At 42.8% G+C, this 13,976-nt stretch overlaps 1 protein-coding gene across 2 annotated transcripts; it reads right to left on the bottom strand.

Moving 5' to 3' along the window:
* Positions 1-389: 389 nt before the first annotated feature.
* On the bottom strand, positions 390-13,854 carry Acp1 (acid phosphatase 1). Of its 2 annotated transcripts, none has more exons than XM_078029773.1 (6): positions 13,698-13,854; positions 8,422-8,495; positions 8,070-8,183; positions 3,360-3,421; positions 1,521-1,626; positions 390-1,385 (listed from the first exon to the last, which is right to left on the bottom strand). In XM_078029773.1, the coding sequence occupies exons 1-6, from the start codon at positions 13,738-13,740 to the stop codon at positions 1,308-1,310; spliced, it is 477 nt and encodes a 158-aa protein (XP_077885899.1). In that variant the 5' UTR covers positions 13,741-13,854; the 3' UTR covers positions 390-1,307. The 2 variants fall into 2 exon arrangements, with proteins under 2 accessions (XP_077885899.1, XP_077885898.1); XM_078029772.1 differs by lacking the exon at positions 8,070-8,183 and adding an exon at positions 8,221-8,334.
* Positions 13,855-13,976: the final 122 nt, after the last annotated feature.

Genomic DNA, 13,976 nt, shown 5'->3' on the forward strand with positions numbered 1-13,976 from the left:
CAACTCTCCCTGTTCTTAGGTTGGTGTTCCACTCAGCCTTTCAACAAGGACTGATTTTTTGACTAAAAGTCCTCTACAGGTTAGAGGTCACCAGCTTTGAATGCAGGACCAGGATAGGATAAAGCAAACTGCCACTCACCCGCTGAGTGGCAGGCCAGCCCAGGCACCACCTCCACAAGGAGAGTTGAGAGTGCCTCCATCCCAGGGCCCCGATGTCTTCCATACCTAGATGCCAGTGTAAGTGGAACAGCTTATTATTTTCATCATTTTACTTCCTAGTACCAAGGGTAAATATGCACATACACACCACAGACCATCTGAAAGTGACAAAACAGACGGTTTCTCAATCGTTCCTCATTGGTAAATAAAAAAGCAGGCGATACATCAGATTTATCTATTTCATTTTATAACTCCCAAGTTTATTTTGAAAACAATCTTTTCTGACATATATCCATGTGAATTTGAGATTATAGTGAAATTACCTGTATTTGCCTATAGCTTTTAAATACTCATGAAACATTTATTAACATATCAATACTTAAGGACACCAACATAACTGACTGCTTAAATTATTTTTTCATACCTAAGCCAATTTACATTTGAGTTACCTGTGCATATAAAACAAACATACCCCTCAACCAACCATAGGATACATAGCATACAAGTGTCCTTTCCAGATATAATTAAATTTTTGGATACAAAGTGGCTCAAATGAGAGCAAATAAGCTGACTTAAATCAGACAAAAACCAACAAATACTAAAGGTGCTAAAGATCAATCCCATCGGTCTGTCTCCTATCATGTGCACTGTGTGTGGGTGAGCTAAAACACTTGCTGCAGCCATGGAGAGCCGCTATGGACAGGGTCACTGTGACTCTGGATACACAGATGAGCACAGGTGCCCTGTAGGCACTGGCCAGCCACACACAATCACTGCAGGGAGACCAGGCCATCCAACCTTACTGGGCACAGAGACTAACCTGGGCCTTCGGGTGTGCGTACTTAGTGGTTGGGGCTGTTTTTCTCTCTGCTCACTCCACTAGCATAATCAGGGCAAAGAGAAGGCTCCACTAGTCTAAGAACTCTCACTGCACCCTACAAACTGTCTTTGAGTCCAACATTTTTATTGATTCTTCTGTAGACACAGCTGGTTTCCACTACGATGATCTGTCAGGTCAGGTCAGAGACAACAGTCAGCTGAAGGGGCAGGCAGGGCCTGGGTCAAAGGAGTGGCAGTACACCGGAGCACAGGATGAGGATGCAGAACGTGGATAGGGAGCGTCCCCAGCTGGTAGTGGGCAGGTGGTCCTAGTGGGCCTTCTCCAGGAAGGCTTTGCAGCACCTGAGACACTGCTGGTACACCACTTCAAAGTCAGCATCGTTCCCCTGGAAGACAGGAAGAAGGACAGCTGGCAATACCAGCACCCAAAGTGTCCTTGAGGGACCTCAGCCTGTCACTTAACACCGCAGGCCTGGACTTGCAGATCTTTACATTGGCCCTACCATGTGCACTGTACTTACATAATAGGGATCTTCAATAATGAGTTGTTTCTGTGGATCATAGCTTCCAAGCAGTTCAATTTTAGCTTTGCAGTTTTTAACTTGATTACTTTTTCTATTCAAATCTCTGCAAAATCGAAACATGAACTTAGTTTTCTGATCTATGGTTTCAAGTTAAACAGGGACATCTGCTAGGGGTTTATGAAATACCCATATCAAAATCCAGCAAAAGTGACCTGATTTTCAGTGAAACCAAATCCTGCACTGAGGCACAGGCCCTCTGTGCAACTGTGTGCCACAGCTCTGTCTCCTGGGCAGGGAGTGAGCAGCAATAGCACATCCCACTACTTCCTACACACAGGAAGTACACCTCACCGTCAGACAGCAGCTCCGTGTTCTCTTGTGAAATACACTGAAACCATCAAATCAGAAAGATATTTCAGAGAGAAACATGAGGGAACTCCAAGAGCCACAGTTTCTTCCCGTGGTGACCAAACATGCATGTCCATGGCTCTTGCCTCACTACTTATGCCCACACCACTCTCCTGGTGTCTTCACTTCTAACTTTCACACTGCTACATTTTTATCATTCTTCCACATAGCTGACAAATTCCAACTGAGCCCCTATGATGAGTCTAGGAGCAGGACAGACAAGAACCTTCCTGTCTGAAGTCTCAGAGCTGAATTAGGCGCAGTCCCTGGACCTGCAGGGCCTCACAGTCAGTGGACAATCTGGTCCAGGCTGCAGGGCAACAGAAGATCCAAGAAGAAGTGAAATTAGGCTGGGACCCAAAGGCCAGAGCACCAGGGGAGCTTCACCCAGAACTGACCCGACTGACATCCCACAGGGAACACTGTACACTCAGCAACAATCAAGAGTATCCTATCTCCCGATAGGATACCTTCTATAATACCTATAAGCTGTGGTATTTTTTTTTAGAAAAGGACAAAACAAATTAACAACTGAACAATAAAAATGAAAAAAAAATCTGAATTTTAATGAAGGGCCTAATTAATACAAAAACATAAGCAAAATTGTTACGATGGTTACTGGTTCATTCCTATAAGTAATTAAAAGCACAGATAATATCTCTTCATCAAAAACATGGAATATTTTTAAATAAGTAGTGATGGAAGTCAATAAATGCTTATGGTTACACTGACAGCAGCAATAATAAACACCAGGGGGTTGGGGGTGGACAAGATGAGGGCATGATGATGTGCGAGGAAACTGTGGTGGTGGAGGCTACAGCCTAGGCCTCCCACATCCACCACCTTTGCTGTGCACCTGAACTAAAGCTCGCCATTCCTCAGTTTCCTCTCTGACAGTAACAGAAACTTTCTGCAGAAGTGCTGGGGCCTGCAGGCATGTAAGCTTGAGGTTTTATAGTCGCTGCTATGTAATACCTCAGCCCATTAGTTTTAGCTCAATCTTAAATCCAGTAAAAGGTCTTCTGCCTTTCCAGTCTCACTTTGAGTGGGGGCAGTGTCAATGGAGGAACAAACACTCCTAGCTCGTGAATTGCTGCAGTAGGAAATCAGTCATAGGAATCAACACATCTCCTACAATCACAGATCCCAGCCCTACTGTCCAGCTCTATCATGCCAAACGGATTTTCCTGTCTATGTAAAGAGACCCAGGAGAAATACCAGATTATTCTCTGAATTTCCATTTATGTTATTTAAGTAAATAATTATGCACATTGTAACAGCACTGTGTATGAGAAACTGTAACATAATAAAAGTCACTTTGGACAGCAAACTACTTGGCCTATTATCACACTGAGAATGGGATAAGATTACGCTTTGAAAATAGATTCAATCCCTGGTATCTCCCCTCAAAAAAAAAAAAAAGATTACCTCAGGTTGCTTTCATCCATACACAATATATAGTCGAATGTGGCCAAATCTTCTTTGGTCACCTAAAATTGAGCAAGAAGTCAAAATACAGTTATTTATATTTATACCTCTCAAAAATAGAGAAGAAAAACAGAACCAAACACTATGTTTCTTAAACTTGCTAATTAACAATGTAATTAAACAATTCAGGACACTTTTAAGTTAAAATATAGTTAATCTACTTCCCAAGTTGTATTAGTGCTTACAAGAAAATGTTATCTCCTAAGACTCCTTGTGGTGATCACTAACAGTCAGCTTCGTCCCCTAGAAACCAGAGGCAGTCTGTGGGCACACAACCCTCCATCACTGTTTCTCATTCATGGGCACTGAGTGTCCCAGGCCCTGTTACAGACCCAGCTGAAGCCTCAGGCCTTGTCCTCGTGAAACCACCCAATCAGGCAGGAGGCACAGATACCTCAGAAAACACCAAGGACGGGGTTCTGGGAGAGGGAGGAGGATAAATTTCCAGCAGGGAGGTCAGAGGAGGTTTACCAGAAGCAACTGAATTGTGGACTTTACCCTGACCAAACACCCACAACTTAAATATGACACAAGGAGACTGTCACTTAGGAACTCCTGAGTCTAACCCAACATCATCAATTACAAATGTAAACCACTTACGATGCAAGTGAAAACTTATTTTATAAATTGTGATTATTAAGAAAATAAAACAACAAAAGATCATCAACATGCTGCAGAATAAAAGTGAAAATAAACCCTAGAATATAACTTCAATAATAATCTTCCTTGTTGAAAAAAAATCCTCTAAAATGTCATTTAATGTAGGAGACAATGAAAACCTGAAGGAACAGTAATAATATCATAGACAATGAATATGGTAAAAGAACAATAAATATGCTTATTCTTCATTATTCTGTTAAAAATGACTTCATATGCACTTCCATCAATTTTTAGTGTAGCAGATCAATAATTACAAAGGACTGGATTGTATTAATACTCCCAAGACACTAACTAATTAACCTATTTAAAAAATTTATCTACTTTAAGATATTAGAACAAAAATTATATAAGCACACTACATTATTTTTTCAAATCACATGTGAGAAATGTCCAAAGATTTACTGTTTAAAAATTGTTAATTTTGGATGAACAATTTGGATTGTAATTAATTTGCCCTAAAAAAAGAAATGCTTAGCAACTTGCTAAGTGAAGTCACACATGGTTTTTAGATGTTAAAATAACTGAGAAAGAACAGCAACAGCTATAACTTAATGCTTCACAGGAAATATCTAGAAGAGGATTTCTGTTTGCAGACAGACATGTATGGCTTGGGTCAAATTAACTCTACTACCCAAAACAACTAGAAGACCCTCACCCACCCACTTGGTTTTGTGGCCCCAAGAACTCCTGAAGGTGCTCAACTCTGCAGCTGTGGCAGCAATGCCACCAGATGGCACTCAACAAGCTGGCTGGTCTCACAGGCTGCTCACACAAGACAGCAGAGTCTCACCTGCTGATGCACCAACACTGATCGTAGCTCATGTTCAGCAGAAGAGCCTAGGAACTCTCAGAAACTATTCATCCTTGCTTTAAAGCAACTTGTTTACAGGGGTTATATCTACCAATATTTGTCACCATTACTAATAATGTTTAAATAAATTAATTGTTACAATTTAAAACTTTTTTTATTTTTAATGAAGAACAACTATACTCTCCAAACGAGCTCTTGGTTAGAAGAGTGCCACTGGTTAGGATGGATCTTCCTATGTCTATCTGCATTGCATTCTGTTGCAAAATGCTGCTGGAGTTGCACTACATGAAGTAAATTCAGCCCCACCCAAACATGCAGTTTAAAGGAGTGTTTCAGCAACCCTGCAGATCATTACACAAAACTGAAATGTGATAGACAGCTTCTCAGTGGTCAGCTACAATGTAGAATTGGAGGTCCAGTCAACAATCATTTCACACCTGTCTATTCAGGCCCACTGCTCAGTATGAACCTTTTAACACATCTTCAAAGGAGACTGATGGCCACTGGACCACACTTAAAAAACTGTATTTTAGCCAGGGGACTGGGGTTCTCATAAGAGGGGACAGTGAGCAATGCCAGATGTTCTCATTGTCATGACATGGGGCACCGATGCCAGGCAGGGTGCTGGCAGATGTTCTTCAAGCAGAGCACTGCTGAGCTGTCAGAAGTTCAGAGGCTGAGAAGAAAACTGAAATTAGGGGTGGTGGGACAGCCATCCCTGGAGGAACACAGGTCCTGGAAGACGGGGGCCTGGCACATGCTTTTTTTCTAAGAATTTGCCAAGTCTTCCACCAACCCAGGGCAAGAAGCTCCAGAGGGCACCTGGAGGCTGCACAGACTCAGTAAGAGATGAGCACTCTACTGTAGAAGCTGCCACGTTGGAGGCATTCTGCCAACTCTGTGCCTGATGCTCCAGAGGAAAGACTGGGAAGCTCAAAGGTGGATTAAGCCTCCTGAATAAAAGTTGTTGCCAGCCTCAAGTCAGCTCCACCTGATCATACTGAGGTGACCACCTACCTTCTTCCCTGCAACAGCCAACCATATGGGGCAAAACACAATTACCCACAGGTTCCACCATGCCCCACATACCACGTTCAGAATTTAATGGGAAGTTAGCAAGCATACAAACAGAAGAAACAAAGACAGTAGGGTCACAAATGATCTAGGCTTGAATTCAAACTGTTTGAAGTAACTCAGATGGGCTGGGAGATGTAGCTCAGTGGCAGAACATTTACCTCACATGTACAAAGACCCAGGTTTAAGCCCCAATACCTCACAACAAAAAACAAACAAAATAAACAAATGTGTATTTGGAAAAGGATTTCAGAGAATTAATCTATTTAAAATAAAAACTAGTAAACGCATACCGTCAATAAAACAAAATTTTGTCACTAAGAACTCAGAATGAACAATTCCATAGACTTTAAATACAGAAGCGTTAGTATATCAGAAAACAGGTCAGTAGGAAATCTCAGAATGAAGAAAAGTAAAAAGGATGGAAAATGGAGGAAAGATCATAAGAAATTTATGTTCAATATAAACTGACTCTCAGAAGAAAAGAAAAACAGGAGAAGTAAAATATAAAACGATAACATCCCGGAATTTTCCACAGGTAAAGAAGAACACTTTGGCCTCCCACAACAAAACTGCTGAATCTAAATACCAAAGGAAAACTTAGCCAGAGAAAAATCAAAGTAGTTTTAAGCAGAAATCACATCAATCTTCTTCAAACTTTTTCAAAGAACAGAAGTGGGAACATCTCAGTATGCTCACCACCCTCCACCACCTGTGCAGCCCAAACTAGCGATAGCCCACACCCAGCAGGGCACAGGGGCAAACAAGCTGTGGAACACACAGCATCCAGCAAGGACAAGGAAGAGCTTCTGGGACGAGCAGCAGCACAACAGAAACAGCTGGCACAAGAATGCAGAGGCCCAAGACCCTACTTCTACAAGGCTGAAAGGCAGGCAATATTTTGGGAGTGACCTTTGCAGGAATGGGCACTGGTTTCCAAAGGGCTTTAGGGCTACACTCACTCTGTGCATTTGTCAATGACAAGTTTACTGAAAAGAGGAAAGCCTGTATAACAAAGACAAATCTCCATGCAACCAAATGGACTGAGAGCATACTTCTCCAGAGCCTGATTGAGTTGAAAAGAAGTGAGAACTGTAAAAATGTATCATCTGTTACACCTAGGTTGAAAGTACAAGGGAAATAAGAAGCGTACTGGAACAGTCACTACACAAACTGTGACAACTGGTAAGGAACATGTGAACACAAAAGACCTGGTGTGACACTGCTTATAGGCATGCCTCACCACAGCCAGCCACAAAACATCCCTGAGAGTAACAGGAAGAAAAGCAGAATTAGACTCCAGAAATGCTAGTTCCAAAGCTGGTAATCAAAACTGCTCCTAAAGTTTTCAGCTTTGCTTTTTAGGGCATGTGTATTTGAAATAACCCATCCACATCCACTTTTGTTATATACCTAGTGCATGAAAAGACATCTGACCTGAAAATAGACTGCTCATAATGCTGAAGGACTATTAAAATAAATATATAACCTTAAAAAATACAAGTAGAACCCGGAAAGTTATGCAAAAGCCTGGAAAGATCACAATCATCACATGATATAAAATGTTTCATCTTCTGCCCAGTGAAAATAACAAGCTCAAATAAAGAACTCTCAGAAACACAACTGTATTTTCTGATTTATAATATAAATACAAAGCTACCTTCATATGAAGTTTGTTAAACCTTAGTAGACTTCAAACTTAAGTCCGGCATGACATCCTTAATTAGGGACCCATAATAATATCAGTATTACCTTTTATTTGTTTAAGGTACTTATAGTTAAAATATGCTTTTGTATATACTATGTGACTGTGTTCTAGCAACAAACTTGGTAATGTAAGCAAACAGTCACAAAGGCCTTAAATGTCTAACTAAAGCTCACGAAGTGGTAAGAGAATGGAGACCACAGCTCTAGCTGGCAGCCCTCTAGCAGCCACTGCTCTCAGTGATTGACGTAATTTTATGTGCATTTTAGTAAGCAATCCCAAGGTCATGCAAGTCTTTCAGAACTCCACATGTAGCAGGTTGGTTCACCCCAAATACACACAGCTGTGAACACACAGGCCTCTCCACCTCTGTGCAGAAATTAAACAAGATCTCTTCTACCTGTCTTGCCTTATGGGCTGTGCTAATGCCATGATTTCTTAGGCAGTTCACGGCTCTCGGGTCCGGGGCCCGGCCCACGTTCCAGTCGGAAACAGCACCGCTGTCAATGGTCCACTGTAACACAGAACACAATCAAGTTCTAGTACGGTACCTGCCGGGCAACGTGGTTCATGGGGATGCCATGCTTCCTCATGCAACTCTGCCCACGGTAGTCAGGGGGGTTCCCCACTTCATAGGTAGATGTGGCTGCACTGTCTATCCTCCACTGCATGAGAAGAAAGAGAATGTTTTCGGCACTTTCTTGCCCAGAGGTGTTCAGGTTGGCCTCTTTAATGTATTGAACAGTACTTACGTTGTCTAAATCGTTTTGATCAGTTACAAGTTTTCTGAAAACTGCTTCTGCGATAGGTGACCGGCAAATGTTACCTTAAAAAGAAGGAGAGGACATAAAGAGTGTGTTAGTTGCGATGCAAAGACTCATATGCCAGGTGGGAGGTATCTGCATCTTCTCTACAGAAGAACAAAAAACAAAACTGCAGTGCAGAGGAACCCTGGCAGAGAATGCTGATCACCAGGCTCAGTGATCTGACACTAACTGCCCAGATACAAAAACAACAGAAAGCAATTATAACCAATATTAGTTTTACAGGTTGCAACTAATGACCTGAAATAGGCTAAGAAATCAATGAAGTAGGTTGTAATCAGCTTAATTTAAAACAAAATACAACAAAATTGAAAGAATGTATTTTCAAATATAGATAACATAAAAATTTTTCATAAAATATGCAAATAAACAACTGTATTAAGACATAAACAGTGAGTGAACACAAACTTTTACTCAGCGATTGCTGCAAAGCCCTGTGTTAAAAGGGTCATCCTCACTCCAGGCTAGCTGGCTACAAAGTCTGGGGCCCCCTTAGGTGTAATGATTCTCTAGGAAGATCATGAAACTCAGGAAGTGCTACAATGATGACAGCTTCATTATAAGAGAATACAGATTAGAACCAGCCAGAGGAAGAAATACTAGGGCTATTCTAGAATGGTTCTAAACAGGAAACTTCCATCTCTTCAGAAACCCTTACCCACCTGCCCATGATAAGTGCCAGTACTTTAAATAAAGAGTACTAGTACGGCCAACCTAGGAAGCTTGCCTGAGCACGGTGCTCAGAATTGTTATTGGGGTTTAATTATGTAGGGATGACAGACTGAACCTCCAGGCCCACCCCTGACACATGTGGTTCACAGAGCACATGACTCTGAGCTCAGCATAAAATGTGGGGCCACTATGAGTAGTAACAGACACTACCACGCACAGAAAATCCCAAGGTGATTACAGGTTACCACCCAGGAGCCAGGACAAGGAATAAATTCCTTAACTGCACGGGGAAAATGACAAAAGGCAGCAGCTCTCACCTCCAAACAGATCATGTATAAAGTCACAACTTAGAGGAGACACAGTATAACAAAAATATGAAAGATATGCTAATAAACAAGCATTATACTACCAAAGCACAGAAAATAAAAATGCTACAAAGCACAGAAGAGACACATAAGAAAACCAGACAGCTGATGTTTATGGGAAGAGAATCCAATAAGTAGGGCAGGAGAGACATTTAAGTCAGGGCTGCAGGATTAAAAGATGTGACTATGGTACTTTAGGTACAGGAAGCAGTGGCTGCCAGCCAAGCACTGAGACAGGGCCTGCAGACAGAGATATTTAAGACAACAGACTATTCCTACAAGTTAGAAAAGCAGCTGGCAGGGTTAAAAAATGCTGGACAACCACAGGACTGAAGGCAAAAAGACCATCTATGAGGTGAATATGAGAAAGCACAGGAAAGACAGTGAGGCAGGAAGGTGTGACTCCTTTCCTCACTTATCCTAAAGACTGCAGCCTGCACTTCTATGACACAGGTCAAAAAAGAGAAAAGCACAACAGAGTGATTTAAAGTTTTATGTGACAATGGAGCCTTTAAAAGGAAGACCCAAAGGGGAAACTGTCTAGTTTTATGCTTAGGTTAGATGAAGAGTGACAGCTGTACAGAAGAACGACTGAACAAAGGGCTACTATCTAATGGTAAGAGACAGGGAACTCAGTCATGCCATCTGTTCAGGCCCTCCCTGGTCTCTGATGCAGCACTCTTTCCTCCCAGGTCTGGGACAGGACTCACTGGAAGGAATGTCTTCAAGTGAGAAGGGAGAGAGACTCTAGGTCTGAAGGCTTCTTTGGGGAAAAGAATTCTCTTTTCAATAACCTGTCTTACAGAAATTCTGGTTTCCATGACTTGCTTCACTTCAGGAAGCAAGACACAGGAAGGCAAGAGATGATCAGAGAGACTTTTTTCAAAACTACTCATCAAGACAAAGTACCATATTGTGGGGTATTGTATGAGCGCTGACATTAGTAACTGATTTAAGGAGGTGCTAATAGAAAATGAAGGGAGGAAACAGAAATCTCAGAAGAGACGAAGCTAGAGGACACACTTTACTCTGGCTTCTATTAAACATGTTGAATTGGAATCTTCCAAAGTGTGGTGAAACACACAGTTGCCCCCTTGGTCCATGGGCTGGCTCACCACCCTGAGCACCAAACCTTCAGCCTCTCTTTTATAAGACTCGCGCTCTTCCACACACGTGGTTGTGCATAGTAGTTAAAAAGCTTTTTTGTAAGGCAAGGAAGGAAAGAAGAGAGGAGTTCACCATGGATAGCCTCCATGTGCTAGTCTATGCTGTGAAGCTCTTCCCTTCCACACTTCAAATTTTGGTTTGATTTTTAAGACAAGTATTGCCATCAGCATTATTTAATTTCTGAAAAGCTTCCTCAGGGTGTCTTATCATGTCCCTTGTTACCACCGACCTGGCAATACTTTAATAGCAAACCCTCTCACCAAACTAGGACAACTGTTGTTATTTTCAAACTCTACAAATGATAACAGATGCCCAGTATCTCAGCATCTAAAGACACAATAAAAAGACTGGGACCACCCCTTTACTCATAATTTTCATTAACTGTAAAATAACAGATTAATTTTCCCACAATACAAAAACTTAGAATATTTAATGAATTAAAACACACCCATCCACACTTATGTTTTCCCCTGATAGCTCTATTTAAAGGAGACATGTAAAGACTATAATTAATAAAAACTAAGAGACTAGAAGTGAAGTCATACTGTCTACAATATCAACAGAAAAGAAATCGAAATGCTAGTAACTTGCTTGCCCTCTAGATTTCAAAAGTTGACATCACATATCACTGTGCTAATGTTATTAAAAAATGTACGGGCTGGAGGTATTGCTCAATGGTAGAGCACTTGCCTAACATTGTGAGGCTTTGGGTTACCCCATCAACACCAAAATATAAATAAGTAAAAATAAACCAGAAAATGCAGCACAGAAAAGTTATCACTAAAGCACAGAATCCCAGGTGCTGCCTCTAGGACAAGTTCTGGAAACTCTAATGCCAGCACAGTCTCTGGCCACCCACAGGGGTGTCCTCCTCCCAGTTCAGCTCCTCCTCCAGGCTATCTCAGCACTACAGCTGGAACTAGTCTTGTCCCTCCCATGTCTGCTAGAAAGTTCTCAACGCTTGTCTCATCCACAGAGACCATCTCCTCACAGAGCTGCCCATGATCTCCCCCTCAACACAGGCACTAAGGATGAGGGCTCATAGGCTAAGAATTATTTTTACAAACTTGAACAGATGAAAAAAAAATGCAAAACCAGAAAATTTTGTGATATGTGAAAATTTACATGTAGGGTTCCAACACTGGTATCTATGAACAGTTCTACTACACAGCCAAGCTTCATCTATGTGCTATCTGGGGCTACAACACTGGCAGGGGCCATGAAGCTGAAGTATTCACCGTGGTACTTTACAGAGTTTACAGAGCCTGCTCTAAAGCATCTGATACACGTAAGGAATAAACTTCCCATGCATCTAGAATGGCACTACTTAGGTATCCATGGAGCCAAGTAAACAGTCACTCAAGTGATGTATTGTGTCTCACACACAAGAGGACTCCTGGCTGAGAAGAACACCAGGTCTCCAAGCCCAGCCACTGTGGCTTCCCTGTTCTGGAATATGTCTAGCACTCTCACCTAGAAACCATACCAGGTGTCCTGTGAGCCCAAGATGGGCATGTCTCCTGACTCCTTCAAGTCTCTGCTCAGAGCTCACCTTCAGGTGAAGGCTTTCTGACCACACACCTGAATGTTCCTGTTTTATTTTTCTTAACATCTCATACCAAAGAACAAGCCCATTCGCGATGCCTGACTGATGATGAGACAGCGTGAGCTCCAAAAAGCATGGGGTCTGTCTGTGGGTCACTATTCTATGCATACCCAGTGCCTAGCACACAGGAAGTACTAAAAAAATTGCTGAACTATATCGAAGACAAATGCATGTGAGCATATACCTCCCCATTTTCAGTTACCCTTGTGCATCACGCCCACATAAGCAATAATATTAAGCAAAGATTAGCCTGGCAAGGGGATACCATAGGTACCCAACTTGAAATTAACTACTGTTTAATTTGTTGATTTCCTTAAACATCAAATGGTGTTCACTATCAATGTGTAATGGAGCTTTTTACCTCCCCCCCATAGAAAATGTTATACTGTATTGTCCTGAAACTGGGGGAAAAAAGAAAAAAAGCCACAGTTATTGACCACAAGAATGTTAGCTCTGGCTGGGATTTCAAAAGGCTGTCAAATAATTATTGTGGAATACAATATCTCTATAAGGAATCAAAGGAAACAACTAACAGTCTGAGAAACCAAAGAAGGTAGAATTTAGGTTTGACTTTACAAAAATATAAGGGGTTCCATACAAAATACAACATAGTGTCCAGTAAAAGACTCATCAGTCGAGGCACAGTAGTGTTTCCAGTGTGAGTAGCAATGGTGCTGGAAAGTCAAGCCCTCCCATATTAGGTGGGAAAATGTAAGGGAGGCCAGGGAATGGACCTGGCAGAATTCTATCCTAAAGAGGAGCAGAAGCAAAGCAAACCAGGTAGAAAGCATAATTTGGGACTATCCCCCCTTAGTGTGGAGGCATCAAGGAAGAATACTGCAAACTAATAAGAAAGTGAATTACATTTCAAGTAAGGGAGACTACGTGCTGATACTCTAGAAATGAGAACAATTCTGATCTGGAAGGTACTTGAAGTAATAAATTGAAACTGGTACACTGACAGGCTGGAGACCAAAGTCAGAGAGAGACCTGAACCTGAAGAACCCAGAACTTGGAATGATAGGGATGCACCTCTCTTTAGTTGAGATCCACTGTGAGTGAAAGCCAAGGGCACCAGCAAGCGAACCAGTGTAGTTATTGGTGCAAAGCTCCACAGAGAACACTTGCAGCTTTGGGTCCACCTGGGCACAATGGGCGACAACCAGAGATTCCAGCAGGTGCAATGAAAACCTCCGGCTTGGAAAGCCTGCTACAGATGCCAGGACTCGGCTGGGAGGCAGATGGCAGGTGAGAGGACACAGGATCGCGGGATCAGAAGCGAGGGTACCGGGCTCGGCCACCCGCCAGGCCCCTCCGGCCCACTGTTCATGGTTAGCGACGCAGCCCAGAGCCACAGGGCACAAACCGCCGCTCCAGGAAGGAAAAGCCCTTACCCAAACACACGAACAGCACGGACTTTGGCCCATTCTCCGCCATCTTCAAACGCAGACCCTCGCGCCCAGCGGCCGCGTCGGCGTACGTCCCGACGCAGCGCAGGCGCGTCGCAAGCCCTGGACCGCGAGCCCTGCCGCGCGCCTGCGCAGTCCGCCGCCCGACGCTCGGGCGGGGCCGCAGGTGGGGCGGTCTACATCCTGGACGGGGGTGGGGCCTAGGGGAAGAGTCCCTTTCTGGAGGGGAAGAGCCGGAAGAAAGGGTTGGGGCTGGGTGGGGTG

This window comes from Ictidomys tridecemlineatus, chromosome 12 (assembly GCF_052094955.1).
Source record: "Ictidomys tridecemlineatus isolate mIctTri1 chromosome 12, mIctTri1.hap1, whole genome shotgun sequence".
In the NCBI taxonomy this organism is placed as follows: Eukaryota; Metazoa; Chordata; class Mammalia; order Rodentia; family Sciuridae; genus Ictidomys; species Ictidomys tridecemlineatus.

Excerpts from the sequence above, each read along its gene's own strand:
- Acp1 (XM_078029773.1), bottom strand. The coding sequence starts at position 13,740 with ATGGCGGAGAATGGGCCAAAGTCCGTGCTGTTCGTGTGTTTGG. Across the intron at positions 8,184-8,421 it reads ATCAAAACGATTTAGACAAC|TGGACCATTGACAGCGGTGC; the intron begins GTAAGTACTGTT and ends TCTGTGTTACAG. Across the intron at positions 1,386-1,520 it reads TTATTGAAGATCCCTATTAT|GGGAACGATGCTGACTTTGA; the intron begins GTAAGTACAGTG and ends CCTGTCTTCCAG.